Source organism: Apteryx rowi, unplaced genomic scaffold, assembly GCF_003343035.1.
Source record: "Apteryx rowi isolate R43461 unplaced genomic scaffold, aptRow1 scaffold_1309, whole genome shotgun sequence".
Lineage (NCBI taxonomy): Eukaryota > Metazoa > Chordata > Aves > Apterygiformes > Apterygidae > Apteryx > Apteryx rowi.
This window is the reverse complement of record NW_020447541.1, coordinates 16,121-27,866: the sequence shown is the minus strand read 5'-3', so window position 1 is coordinate 27,866 and position 11,746 is coordinate 16,121. Positions and strand designations below refer to the sequence as shown.

At 66.3% G+C, this 11,746-nt stretch overlaps 3 protein-coding genes across 9 annotated transcripts in view; 1 reads left to right on the top strand and 2 right to left on the bottom strand.

Moving 5' to 3' along the window:
* Positions 1-2,951, top strand: part of TOX4 (TOX high mobility group box family member 4) — a 4,683-nt gene extending 1,732 nt beyond the window's left edge. Inside the window, exons 2-9 of the mRNA XM_026056345.1 lie at positions 168-301; positions 437-679; positions 760-1,074; positions 1,178-1,453; positions 1,531-1,602; positions 1,703-2,371; positions 2,480-2,643; positions 2,743-2,951. Coding sequence (XP_025912130.1) covers positions 168-301; positions 437-679; positions 760-1,074; positions 1,178-1,453; positions 1,531-1,602; positions 1,703-2,371; positions 2,480-2,643; positions 2,743-2,806 — 1,937 coding nt within the window. The 3' untranslated portion in view covers positions 2,807-2,951. The remainder of the gene's footprint in view (positions 1-167; positions 302-436; positions 680-759; positions 1,075-1,177; positions 1,454-1,530; positions 1,603-1,702; positions 2,372-2,479; positions 2,644-2,742) is intronic.
* METTL3 (methyltransferase like 3) lies at positions 2,833-7,060 on the bottom strand. Of its 6 annotated transcripts, XM_026056354.1 has the most exons (11): positions 6,891-7,059; positions 6,197-6,447; positions 5,768-6,124; positions 5,290-5,465; positions 4,970-5,186; positions 4,691-4,878; positions 4,559-4,597; positions 4,362-4,470; positions 3,477-3,542; positions 3,282-3,394; positions 2,833-3,164 (listed from the first exon to the last, which is right to left on the bottom strand). In XM_026056354.1, the coding sequence occupies exons 1-11, from the start codon at positions 6,982-6,984 to the stop codon at positions 3,053-3,055; spliced, it is 1,722 nt and encodes a 573-aa protein (XP_025912139.1). In that variant the 5' UTR covers positions 6,985-7,059; the 3' UTR covers positions 2,833-3,052. The 6 variants fall into 6 exon arrangements, with proteins under 6 accessions (XP_025912139.1, XP_025912137.1, XP_025912140.1 ...); XM_026056352.1 differs by having other exon boundaries at positions 4,362-4,620; positions 6,891-7,060; XM_026056355.1 differs by lacking the exon at positions 4,362-4,470 and having other exon boundaries at positions 4,559-4,620; positions 6,891-7,060.
* A 263-nt stretch (positions 7,061-7,323) lies between these two features.
* Positions 7,324-11,746, bottom strand: part of SALL2 (spalt like transcription factor 2) — an 8,210-nt gene continuing 3,787 nt past the window's right edge. For both annotated transcript variants that reach the window (XM_026056349.1, XM_026056348.1), the window contains exons 2-3: positions 8,726-10,494; positions 7,324-8,098 (exon numbers count right to left, since the gene is read on the bottom strand). In XM_026056349.1, the coding sequence (XP_025912134.1) occupies positions 7,796-8,098; positions 8,726-10,494 (2,072 nt within the window). In that variant the 3' untranslated portion in view covers positions 7,324-7,795. The remainder of the gene's footprint in view (positions 8,099-8,725; positions 10,495-11,746) is intronic.

The following is an 11,746-nucleotide window of genomic DNA, read 5'->3' as shown; positions in this document are numbered from 1 at the left end:
GGGGGAGAGGGGAGTACTGGGAGGTACTGGGGGGTGTCTAGGGAGAGACAGAGGTACTGGGGGGGAGATGGGGGCTATTAGGGAGAGATGGAGATGTTGGGAGGGTGCTGGGGGCTACAGAGGGGAGATGGGGGCACTGGGAGGGTGGTGAGGGCTCTGAGGGGGAGCACTGGGGCCCTGCTCCCCCTCTCACCCATGTCCATTTTCCCCTCCCTCCCGAATCACCCGGCAGTTCCCCGGAAGCAACGACAACTACCTGGCCATCACTGGCACTGCGCACCCTTTCCTGACGGGGGCCGAGGTGAGGCCTGGGGCCGGTGGGGGGGGGTGTCACACCTTCGGGGGGGGCGACCGGTGGAGGAAACGGGGGGGGGGGAGCTGCTGCACGGCACCTTTTCTCCTTCCTCCTTTCTCCTTCTACTTCTCGCCTCGCTAGACCTTCCACACGCCCAGCCTGGGCGATGAGGAGTTCGAGATCCCCCCCATCGCCCTGGACGCTGACCCCTCGCTGGCTGTCTCCGACGTGGTGGGCCACTTCGACGACCTGGGCGACCCTGGCAGTGCTGCCGATGCTGGCTTCTCCGCCCAGTACGGGGTGCAGGCACTGGACATGCCGGTGGGCATGAGCCACGGCCTCATGGAGCAGGGTGGCGGGCTGCTCTCCGGCGGCTTGTCCATGGTAAGGTGGCGGTGGTGGCTGTGGTGTGCTCAATCCGCAAATCAGGACGAAATCCCGCAATGCAACACCTGCGTTTTTAGGACTTGGATCACTCCATGGGGGCGCAGTACAGCGCCAACCCGCCGGTGACCATCGATGTACCCATGGCGGCCATGAGCCCTGGCGGGCTGCTGGGCCATGGGCAGCTCACCACCATCGACCAGTCGGAGCTGAGCTCACAGCTGGGGCTCAGCCTGGGCGCCAGCGGCGGCAACGGCAACAGCAATGGCGGCGGTAACGGCGGCACCGGCACTGTGCTGCCACCGGCTCCGGCCCGCTCGCCCCAGGAGCGTCTCTCCCCCACGCCGTCCCCTGCTGGCTCCCTGCAGGAGGACGAGGCCGAGGAGTTCAGGCGGGTGAGGAGCTCCCCAAATCGTTCTTCAACATTGTTTTGTTTACGTTCTTCCAACCCATTTTATTTTCTTCTCCCCCSTTTTTTTGCTTTTTTTGTTCTTTTAGCAAGCCCCAGCCCAAAAGACGCCAACGCCACCGCCGCCACCCGCTGCTGCTGCTGCGGCCACGCTGGTGCTGGACCCTGGGCGCAAGCAGAAGCCCCCCAAGAAGCAGAAGAAGAAGAAGGACCCCAATGAGCCACAGAAGCCCGTCTCGGCCTACGCCCTCTTTTTCCGCGACACACAGGCCGCCATCAAGGGCCAGAACCCCAACGCCACCTTTGGGGAGGTCTCCAAGATCGTGGCCTCCATGTGGGACAGCCTGGGCGAGGAGCAGAAGCAGGTGGGAGAGGAGCGGGGACGGGAAGGCGGGGAGCCTCCGTTTCGGGAGCTGCCGCCTGTTCTCTTTTTCCACGGCAGGTTTACAAGCGGAAGACAGAGGCGGCCAAGAAGGAATACCTGAAGGCGCTGGCAGCGTATCGGGCCATCCAGGTGCGTCCCAGCGTGGCGGAGGGGATGTTTTCTGCGATGGAGGGGAGACGTTGGAGGCTGCCGAGCCGTGCTGACCGCTCGCTGCTGCTTCTCCCCGCAGACCTCGGTGGAAACGGTGGAGCTGGAGCCCGGCCCCACATCGCCGGCAGCGGTGGCAGCCCCGGAGGCCTCGCCGGCAGCCCCTGCGCCGGCCCCACCACCCAGCATCACCAAAATCATCATCCCCAAGCAGATGCTGCCCTCCTCGCTGGCCGTGTCCTCGCAGGGCGGCGTGGTCACCGTCATCCCTGCCACGGTGGTGACCTCGCGGGGGGGGTTGCAGCTGGGGGCGGCGGCGGCGGCGGCGGGGGCCACGCAGATTGTCACCCGCTCGGTGCTGCAGGCGGCCGCTGCTGCCGCCGCCGCCGCGCAGCAGCAGCAGCAGCAGCAGCTGCCCCGGCTGCAGCCGCCGCCGCTGCAGCAGATGCCACCACCGCAGCCGCCGGCGCAGCAGGTGGCTGTGCTGCAGCCGCCGCCGCCGCTGCAGGCCATGCAGCAGCCGCCGGCGCAGCAGAAAGCCCGCCTGCACCTGCAGCAGCCGCAGCAGCCGCCGCCGCCGCTGCAGATCAAGATCCTGCCGCCGCCAGCTTTGCAGATCCAGCCGCTGGCGCTGGCAGCGGCAGCGGAGGAGGAGGAGGAGGCCAGCCCTGAGCGCGCTGCCACTGCCAGCGCCGAGCTGCAGGCCTCACCGGAGCCTGTGGAGATGATCACGGCCGACGTGGTGCCGGAGGTGAGCACGAAAAAAACATCTTTCTCCCCATCTGCTCTGTGCAGGGGGGTTTTATTGCACAAAGGGAAAAAATAACTTTTTTAATTTTTGCTCCGCTCGCCGGGGCAGGTGGAGTCGCCCACGCAGATGGCGGTGGAGCTGGTGGCCGAGTCGCCAGCGGCGGAGTCGCCACGGCCACGCTGTGTGCGCTCGGGCTGCGAGAACCCGCCAGTGGCCAGCAGCGACTGGGACAATGAGTACTGCAGCAGCGAGTGCGTGGTGAAACACTGCCGGTGAGTGCGCGAGGACGCGTCTGCGATGCGCGTGTCCCCCACCTCGCCACTGCTAACATCCTCATTGATTATCCCCCCCTCCCTTTTTCCACCCTGCAGAGACGTTTTCCTTGCCTGGCTGGCATCCCGCAACTCCAGCAACAGCGTCGTCTTCGTGAAATAGCCCCCGCCCGGGGGCCCTGCACGGACTTTTTCTTTTTTTTTTTTCCTTTTCTTTCTACGGCCGCAATTTCCTGCGGGTGCGATTTCCTCTCTGATTTCCATTAAAGCGGGTGGGGTGGAGGAGCGGTGTGGCGGGGAAAAAAACATGGCTGCCTGCAGCGTGGTTTTGTTTTTTTTTCCCCTTTTATTACAAAAACCATGTGCCCCCCCCMCACACCTTCTGCGGCATTATGGAGCCAGGGCTCTGCTACATGTTTTTGGGCTTGGAGATGATGCCGTCAGGATAGTGCTGCTTGAACTGGGCCACCACGTCGGGGTCCAGGAGGTGGATGCCGTCCAGCTGGTTCCCCAGCGTGATCCTGGGGAAGAGCCAGAGGGTTACAGAGCTGGGAAGGGGGGAAAATCTGGGGGAAGGGGGGAAAATCTGGGGGAAGGGGGGAAAATCTGGGGGAAGGGGGGCTGCGGGCGGCACTCACCAGTTGGGCTGGACATTGTGGGGGCGGCCGAAGAGCTCGATCTTGCGGGTGCCAGGCGAGAGGCGCTCGATCATGCCGTAGATCTCGTCGGGCTTGTGGCTGGTGGAGCGGACCTGGGGGGCGGCCAGGGGGGGTCGCTGGAGGTTTGGGGGGGCCGGCTTTCCCCTCCTGGCCTTGTCCTGGCTCTGGACTCACCTCGGCCACGATGACGTCGCAGTCCAGCCCGCGGTTGAAGCCCTGCGGGTTTCCCTTCACCCCCACCTGCGCAGGAGGCGGAGGGGACGGGGGGAAAAAAAGGGGTGCTGGGGGGGGGGAACGTGGGGTGCCAGCAGGGCTTCTGCCTTCCCAGTATGTCCCCCCAAAAAAACTGGCCCCCAAAGACCCTACACTGGCCCCAAAAACGGCCCCAAGCCTCAAAAGTGGCCACCGAGGACCTGAAACTGGCATCAAAAGAGCCCACACTGGCCCCAAAACCAGCCCCAAAACACCCCACACTGGCCCCCAAAACCTGAAATTTGCCCCCAAAGACCCCAAACTGGCCCCAAAGACCCAAACGCGTCCCCCAAGCGTGACTCAAAAGGGACCCCTGAAAAGCTGGAACAGCCCCAGAAGACCTCAAACTGACTCCAAAGACTCCAAGTTGGCCCCCAAGACCCCAAACCGGTTCCCCAAGACCTGAAATTTGACCCCAAGATCCAAAACTTGCCCCAAAGACTCAAAAGGGGCCCCTAAGACCCCCAAATGGCCCCAAAACTGGCCCGAAAGACCCCAAAACTGGCCCAAAAGTCCCTAAAGTGGCCTCCAAGACCCTAAACGACCCCGAAACTGGCCCAAAAGCCCCCAAAGTGGCACCCAAAGCCCCCAATTGGTCTCCTGAAGAGCCAAAACTACCCCCAAATTCACCCCCAAAGCCCCAAAACCAGCCCCCAAAGCCCCTGTTGCCGGTAGGGAGCAGCAGCCGCTGGCGTTTGCCACACGGGGCCCCTTCCTGGCCAGTCCGCAGCGCCCAGGCCAGAGCCGGGGTGCATGTTTTTTGGGGGGGTGGGGGTGGATTTAGGGCACCATTGCACGGCCCCCTACCAGGCAGTGCTCCTTGCCATGGTTGAGCCAGTGGCCTGTGCGGCCAGTGCGGATGATCCTCTGCAGCTGGTTCGTCTTCACCCAGATGATCTCGTCCACCCGCTCGTACCTGGCCAAGGGGGGGGGGCAAGCAGAGGGGGTGCCAAAACCCCCTGCGAAGGGTGAAGAAGGGGAGGGATTGGGGGTACAAAACTCACCCCCAGAGGTTGAGGCACTCGCGTCCCAGCTCCATGGCCCTGCCGGGGGGAGAAGACAAGAACTGACAAGGCCACAAATGGGGTGTTTTCCCCCCCCGATACGGGGTTGTGGGTTTTTTTTTGATCGCTCACCGCCCAGTGACCCAGAGGAAGAGGAAGCCTTCGTCCTGCAGCACGGGGATGTTGAGGCGCCGCATCTCGTCGTCGGTCAGCGTGCCGTAGGGCAGCTCCATGTGGATGTCCCAGGGCGGGTCGGCCATGACCACAGCAAACTTCCCCAGGATGCTGACATCCAGGTAGCGGATGTCGCAGCAGATCCACTGCGGCGGCGAAACGGGAGAGGTTATCTGTGTTTTCCCCCACCTTTTTCCCTAAAATTCCCTCCCCCCCTGCAGAAATACAGGGCGATACCTGCGGGGGGAAGAGGCGGTCGGCGCTGGCGTCGCCGCCGACAGCCTGGGGCAAGGCCAGCTCCTGGCCGGCGTTGTGCTCRCGGCCGCCCGGCGCCGCGGCGTCGGAGCAGGCGTCAATCTCGTAGTGGACGTACTTGCAGGTGTCCATGTGGAAGCAGGTGTTGAGGAAGGAGCAGTCACCCAGCGACTCGTCCGTGTGCTTGTTGATGATGCGCCTGGAGGAAACGGGGTGGGGAGGGGGGAAAAAGTGGGGTGAAGCACGGAATGGTGGTGTCCAAAAACAGGGGGGGGAGGAAAGGGGAAAAGAGCATCGCGTACCGGAAATGGAGCTTGCGGCAGGGCCGCTCGGCGTCGGTGGCCTTCATGCACTCCTCCTTGGTGCCATAGTCRCAGAACTCCTGCACCTGGGCCCGGCCCCGCGAGCGAAACTTCTCCACGATGGACTGCTCCTTGGCCGTGGTGGTGTTGAGCAGCTCCAGGATCTCCTGGCTCACCTGGCGGGGGGGGGGAAACACAAATCCTGAAGCCTTTAGGAGGGCAAAAACGCGAAACTCTARAGCCTTTAGGGGAGGAAACGTGAAACCCTGGAGGCTTTTTGGGGCAGGGGGAACCACAAAATCCTAGAGGCTTTTGGGGGGGGGGGAACCCACAAAATCCTGGAGCCTTTTAGGGGGCAAAACCATGAAATCCTGGAGCCTTTGGGGGGGGGAAACGCCAAACCCCGGAACCTTTCGGGGAAAAAACGTGAAACCCCAGAGCCTTTAGGAGAGGGGTTTCCGCGCCAGAGCGCTGCTACCTTCTTGCTCTGCTGCTCCTTGGTGGACTGCTGGCTGAGCAAGCTCTCGATCTCCCGGTCAACATCGGACGCTTGCTTGCGCCACTTCTTGGCTGGCTCCTTGCCGGTGTCAGAAGCGGGTGAAGAGCCGGCACCACCGGGGGCTCCGGGGGCTCCGGGGACTCCGGTTTCGGGGCGGCGCTTGCGCTCGGCCACGGCGCCAGTCATGGCCGAGAGCTTGGCGTGGTCGGCGTAGGTGACCAGGGTGGGCTGGGCGGCCTCCTCGTGCAGCAGCCCCCGGCGCACCTCGATGAGCTCCTGGGCAGCAAACTTCTGCAGCAGGCTCTCTACGCTGCGCTGCGTCACCGGTGCCTCCGGCTGCAGGATGTGGGGTCAGTGGAGGGGACGGATGGATGGATGGATGGATGGGGAACAGGGGGGCGGACATACCGTGGCGATGGCGCGGCAGATGGCCAAGGCATCGGTGGGCAGCGGCAGCGCCAGGTCGGCCAGGTGCCGCAGCAGCCGCCGCTCCAGCGCCGGGTCCGTAGCCAGCTCGGACGCTTCTCCGGCGGCTCCTCCGGCTCCTCCAGCTCCTCCGCCACTGGCTGCTCCGGCCGCTCCAGCCGCCGCAGGGGCTGGGGGAGCAGGGCTGGCGCTGCGGGACGGCGGGGCCAGTGCCAGCTCTGGGTGACGCAGGTCTGGGGGCGGTGGAGTCGGAGGGCGGCCAGGGGGCAGAGGGCAGCCCCCCCCCCCCCCAGGCTCCTTTGCTGCCACCCTGGAGCGCCCTGATACTCCCTGACCCCTCCTGGTGCCCTCTGACCCCTTCCTGACACCCGCACCCTTTGACCCCCCCCATGACGACCTCCGACCTCCCATGACACCCTCTGACCCTCCCCATGATGCCCATGCCCTYTGACCCCTCCTGGTGCCCCCCTGACCCTGACTTACATTCATGAACTTTGACCCTTGCTGCCACTCTCTGACCCCTTCCTGATACCCTCTGACCMCCCCTTACCCCCATGAGCCTTGACCCCTCCCGTCGCCCCCTGACCCCTCCTGCCGCCCGGCAACCCACCCCGCACCGGTGCCCCTTGACCCCCCCCCCGCTGCCCTTTGATCTCTGTCCTGCCCCGGCACGCACCGAGTGGGTCCTGCTTCCGCCGCCGCTGGAGCCGCTCCCGCAGCGAGTCCAGCTGCTTCTTGTGGGCCTGGATCGAGCTCCACGTGTCCGACATCGCGACCCCGGCCTCGCCGGCCCCGCCGCCCCCGGCCCCGCTCCGCCGCCGCCGAACCGGAAGCGGGGAGTAGCCGCGCCCGCCCGGCCGCGCCCCGCCCCGCCCTCAGCGCGAAGCCGCGCGCCCCATGTTGGCTGCTGGCGCGACGGCCCTCTTAGTGGCGGAAGGGAGGGGGGAAGTGGCGGTGTCCTAGCAACGCGCCCCTGCCCTCACCCCGAGGCCGCGCGCGCCATGTTGGCTGCTGGCGCGACGGCCCTCTTAGTGGCGGAAGGGAGGGGGGAAGTGGCGGTGTCCTAGCAACGCGCCCCTGCCCTCACCCCGAGGCCGCGCGCGCCATGTTGGCTGCTGGCGCGACGGCCCTCTTAGTGGCGGAAGGGAGGGGGGAAGTGGCGGTGTCCTAGCAACGCGCCCCTGCCCTCACCCCGAGGCCGCGCGCGCCATGTTGGCTGCTGGCGCGGCGGCCATCTTAGCGGCGGGAAGGGGGGTTCCCCAGCAACGGGCGACGTCACCGCGCCGCCATCTTTGTTGAGGGCCGGGCCGCCATCTTGTGGACTGGCAGCGCCGCAGCGGTGTGCGGGACCCCCAAAAACCTCCCCCAAAATGGTGTCGCCTCCCTCTTATTTCCTTCCCCCAGCAAAAAGCAGAGACGAGTCGCGGCGGGGGAGTCACCAAAACGGCTTTAATGGAGGCGGAGGGGGGGGCAGAGGCTGGCGCTATGCTATAGGGAGGAGGAATGAGGGTGCCATGGAGGAGGGGGGCCCGCTGTGCTAAAACTAAAGCGAAAAAAGGGCACTAAAAGGCGTTAAAAGGACTACTTGTCGGCGGGGCCGGGCGCTGGGGGCGCGGGGGCCTCGGTGGGCGTTGGGCGGGGGCGGGCCGCCTTGGCGCCGGCTGCCACGAAGGCGCTGTACTGGCTCCAGAAGGAGAGCGGCGGCGGCGGCGGTGGCGGACGGGCCGGGAAGTCCGGCGGTTTGCCAGCCCCGCGGCTCGTCGTCGTCGTTGGTGGTGGCGGCGGCGGTGGTGGTGGCGGTGGTGGTGGTGGTGGTGGTAGAGGGACGTCCGGGGTGGGCGGATGGGCGCGGGGCGCCGGGCTGCAGCTCCAGCACGAGGGCACCTGCGGGGAGAGAAGGGTGCAAGGGAGAGGTGGGGGGTGCTGGCGGCTTCCCTACAGACCGGGAGCATCCCTATGGGCCAGGAGCATCCATAGGGACCACCAGCATCCCTATGGAGGGACCACGAGCGTCCCTATGGGCCAGGAGCATCCATAGGGACCACCAGCATCGCTATGGAGGGACCACGAGTGTCCCTATAGACCAGGAGTGTCCCTATGGACCACAAGCATCCCTATGGAGGGACAACGAGTGTCCCTATGGACCAGGAGCATCCCTATGGATCGAGAGGGTCCCTATGGACCACAAGTACCCCTATAGAGGGACCATGAACATCCCTATGGACCAGGAGCATCCTTAGGGACAGCCAGCATCCCTACGGAGGGACCAGGAGCCTCCCTATGGACCGGAAGCATCCTTATGGACCATGAGTGTCCCTATGGATGGACCACGAGCATCCCTATGGAGGTACCACGAGCATCCATATGGACCATGAGCGTTCCTATGGAGGGCCCAAGAGTGTCCCTACGGACCACAAGTGTCCTTATGGACCATAAGCATCCCTACAGACCATGAGCATCCCTACGGAGGGACCATGAGCATCCCTATGGAGGGACCGGGACCGTCCTTACCTGCCCAGCCTTCCTGGCCATGGCCCCGTCGGGAGCACCCTCCTTGGCTGGGCTGGCCCGCGGCTCCTCCGGGGCCTCCTCCCCTCCGCACGCGCCTCCTTCCTCCGCCGTGGGCTTGCTGGCTCCCTCTGAGGCCGGCGCGGGGCTGCCCGCCCGGCGGCAACCTTCACCTTCCTCCTCCTCCTCCTGCTCCTCATTGTCGTCATCCTCCTCCTCGGCAGGGGGCTTCTCGGGGCCGCTCTCGGCGGACTCGTCCTCCTCGKMSKCGTCCTCCTCCTCGTCCTCCTCCTCGTCCTCGTCCTCCTCGTCCTCGGAGAGCTCCTCGGGCCGGCGGGCTGGCACCGGGCCGCCGTTGGGGATCTGGCCGCCCAGGTGGAGGCGGACGTGGTGCTGGAGGCCCAGGGCGTCAGCGAACGTCTTCTGGCAGATGGGGCAGGAGTTTCGGGGCCGGGCGGCGGCRGCGGTGGCCGCCGGGCCGGCTCGGTGGGCGGCCGAGTGGGCCCGCAGGTTGCTGCGGGTGGAGAAGGCCCGGCCGCACGCCTTGCAGCGGAAGGGGCGCTCGGCCCCAGCGTGCTGCCCCGCGTGCAGCCGCAGCGCCCGGGGGCAGCTCAGCACCCGCCGGCACACGGGGCACTGGTTGGGGGCGGAGAAGGACGGCGGCGCGGCGGCGGCGGCCACCACCATCCCCGGCGCCTCGGTGGTGGCCACCACCACCGCCGCAGTGCTGGTGGTCCCCGGCGGGTCGATCTTCTCCACCAGCTGCTGCAGCTTGGAGGTCTCGGAGGGGGCCGCCGCCAGCGGCTCCAGGAGGAAGGGGAATGCGGCAGCGGCGGCGGCGTGGTGGTGGTGGTGGTGGTGGTGGTGGTGGTGGTGGCCGCCCTTGAAGTGGTTGGCCAGCAAGGCCCAGGCAGGCAGCTTGCCCGGCGGGGTGTTTTCATCCCCCTTGGCCTTCTCCTCTGCTGCCTTCAGCAGCACCAGCTTGTTGAAGCCGGGCAAGGGCTGAGGCAGCAGTGGGAGGCCCTCTGCGGCCACCGGCACCTTCAGCGGTGGCTTCTCGGCGGCGTCGCTCTTCTCCGGTGGGGCACCGGGGCGGGCAGCCAGCAGGTAGTCGAGGTGCTCGGGCACGGGGTGGGGGTTCATCTGGACGTGGGGGTAGCGGTCGCGGTGGCGGTGGAAGTGGACCTTCAGGTTGCCGCGGGTGGTGAAGCGGTTGCCGCAGACRTTGCACTTGTAGGGCCGCTCGCCGGTGTGCGAGCGCAGGTGGATCTGCAGGGCGCTGTCGCTGCCGAAGGCCTTGGCGCAGAAGCGGCAGCGGTGCCGCCCGCCGCCGCCGGGCTTCTCCTCCGCCTCGTTGCGGGGCCGCAGAGAGACCTCCCGGCCCACCACCGCCGGTCCCACCACCGCCGGTCCCACCACCGTTGGTGGTGGCACCACCTCGGCTTTGGCCCCCCAAGGGCGGTAGAGGTGGAAGAAGGCGGGCTTGGGGGGCAGCCCGGATGCGGGGGTCCGGGGCGGTTCGGCTTTGGGGGTGGCGAAGAGGGCGGGGGCGGCAGTTTTGGGGGCCGCCGGGGCGCCCAGCAGCAGCACCTGGCGGCAGATCTCCTCCGTGAGCTGCAGCTGGTGGAGCTGCCGCTGCTGCAGCACCCGCAGCTCCTCCAGCAGCAGCGGGATGTCCAGCGCCGGCAGCGGCGGCGGCACCGGCGGCTCCGCATCCATCCCCGGTGGCTCCGAGGAGGAGGAAGGAGCAGCGGCAGCGGCAGCCGGGGAGCCTGTGGGGTGAGAATTGGCCAAATCAGCTGCTGTCCGGCCCCAAAATCTGCTCCCCGTGCTCAGAAATCAAGGGGGGGGTTTCCCTCCCGCCCAGATGGACGGATGGATGGATGAGCCTTGGGGATGGACGGATGGATGGGGAGATCCGGAGGGAAGGACGGATGGAGGCAGGGATGGAGGAACGGATGCAGACACGGCTGGATGGATGGAGAGACCCGGAGATGGAGGGAAGGACGGATGGATGTGGGGTCAGAGGGACAGATGCAGGCAGGGTCGGATGGATGGAGAGACCCGGAGATGGAGGGAAGGACGGATGGATGTGGGGTCAGAGGGACAGATGCAGGCAGGGTCGGATGGATGGAGAGACCCAGGGATGGAGGGAAGGACGGATGGACGTGGGGTCAGAGGGACAGATGCAGACATGGTCGGATGGAGAGACCTGGAGATGGAGGGAAGGACAGACGGATGCGGGGATGGGATGCTGGTGGGGATGGACGGATGGATGGGGAGACCCGGAGATGGAGGGAAGAACAGAGGGACACAGGGATGGAGGGAAGGACGGACAGAGGTGGGGACGGAGGGACGGATGCAGGCAGGGCCAGATGGATGGAGACACCTGGAGATGGAGGGAAGGACGGACAGACGCAGGGACGGGATGCTGGCAGGGATGGACAGATGGATGGGGAGACCCAGAGACAGAGGGAAGGATGGATGGACACCTGCAGATGGAGGGAAGGACGGAGGGACGTGGGGATGGAGGGATGGATGCAGACACGGCCAGGTGAACGGAGAGACCCGGAGACGGAAGGACAGACACAGGGATGGAGGGAAGGACAGATGGACGGACATGGGGATGGAGGGACGGATGCAGGCAGGGCCGGATGGACGGAGAGACCTGGAGCCGGAAGGACGGACGCAGGGATGGAGGGAAGGACAGACAGACGTGCGGATGGGATGCCAGTGGGGATGGATGGATGGACGGGGAGACCTGGAGCCAGAGGGAAGAACGGACAGAGGGATGGAGGGAAGGACGGACAGACGCAGGCAGGGCCGGATGGATGCAGGGACATGGAGGACGGATGCAGGGACCCGGAGCCAGAGGGCAGGACGGACGCGGGGATGGAGGGACCCGAAGGATAGACAGACGGACGGAGGAGCCCCCAGGAAAGGGGGGGGCGGTGTCCGTCTGTCCGTCCAGGGTGGGGGGGTCCCGCACCTCCCAGCTCGGCCATGGCCGGTCCCGCGGTGGCG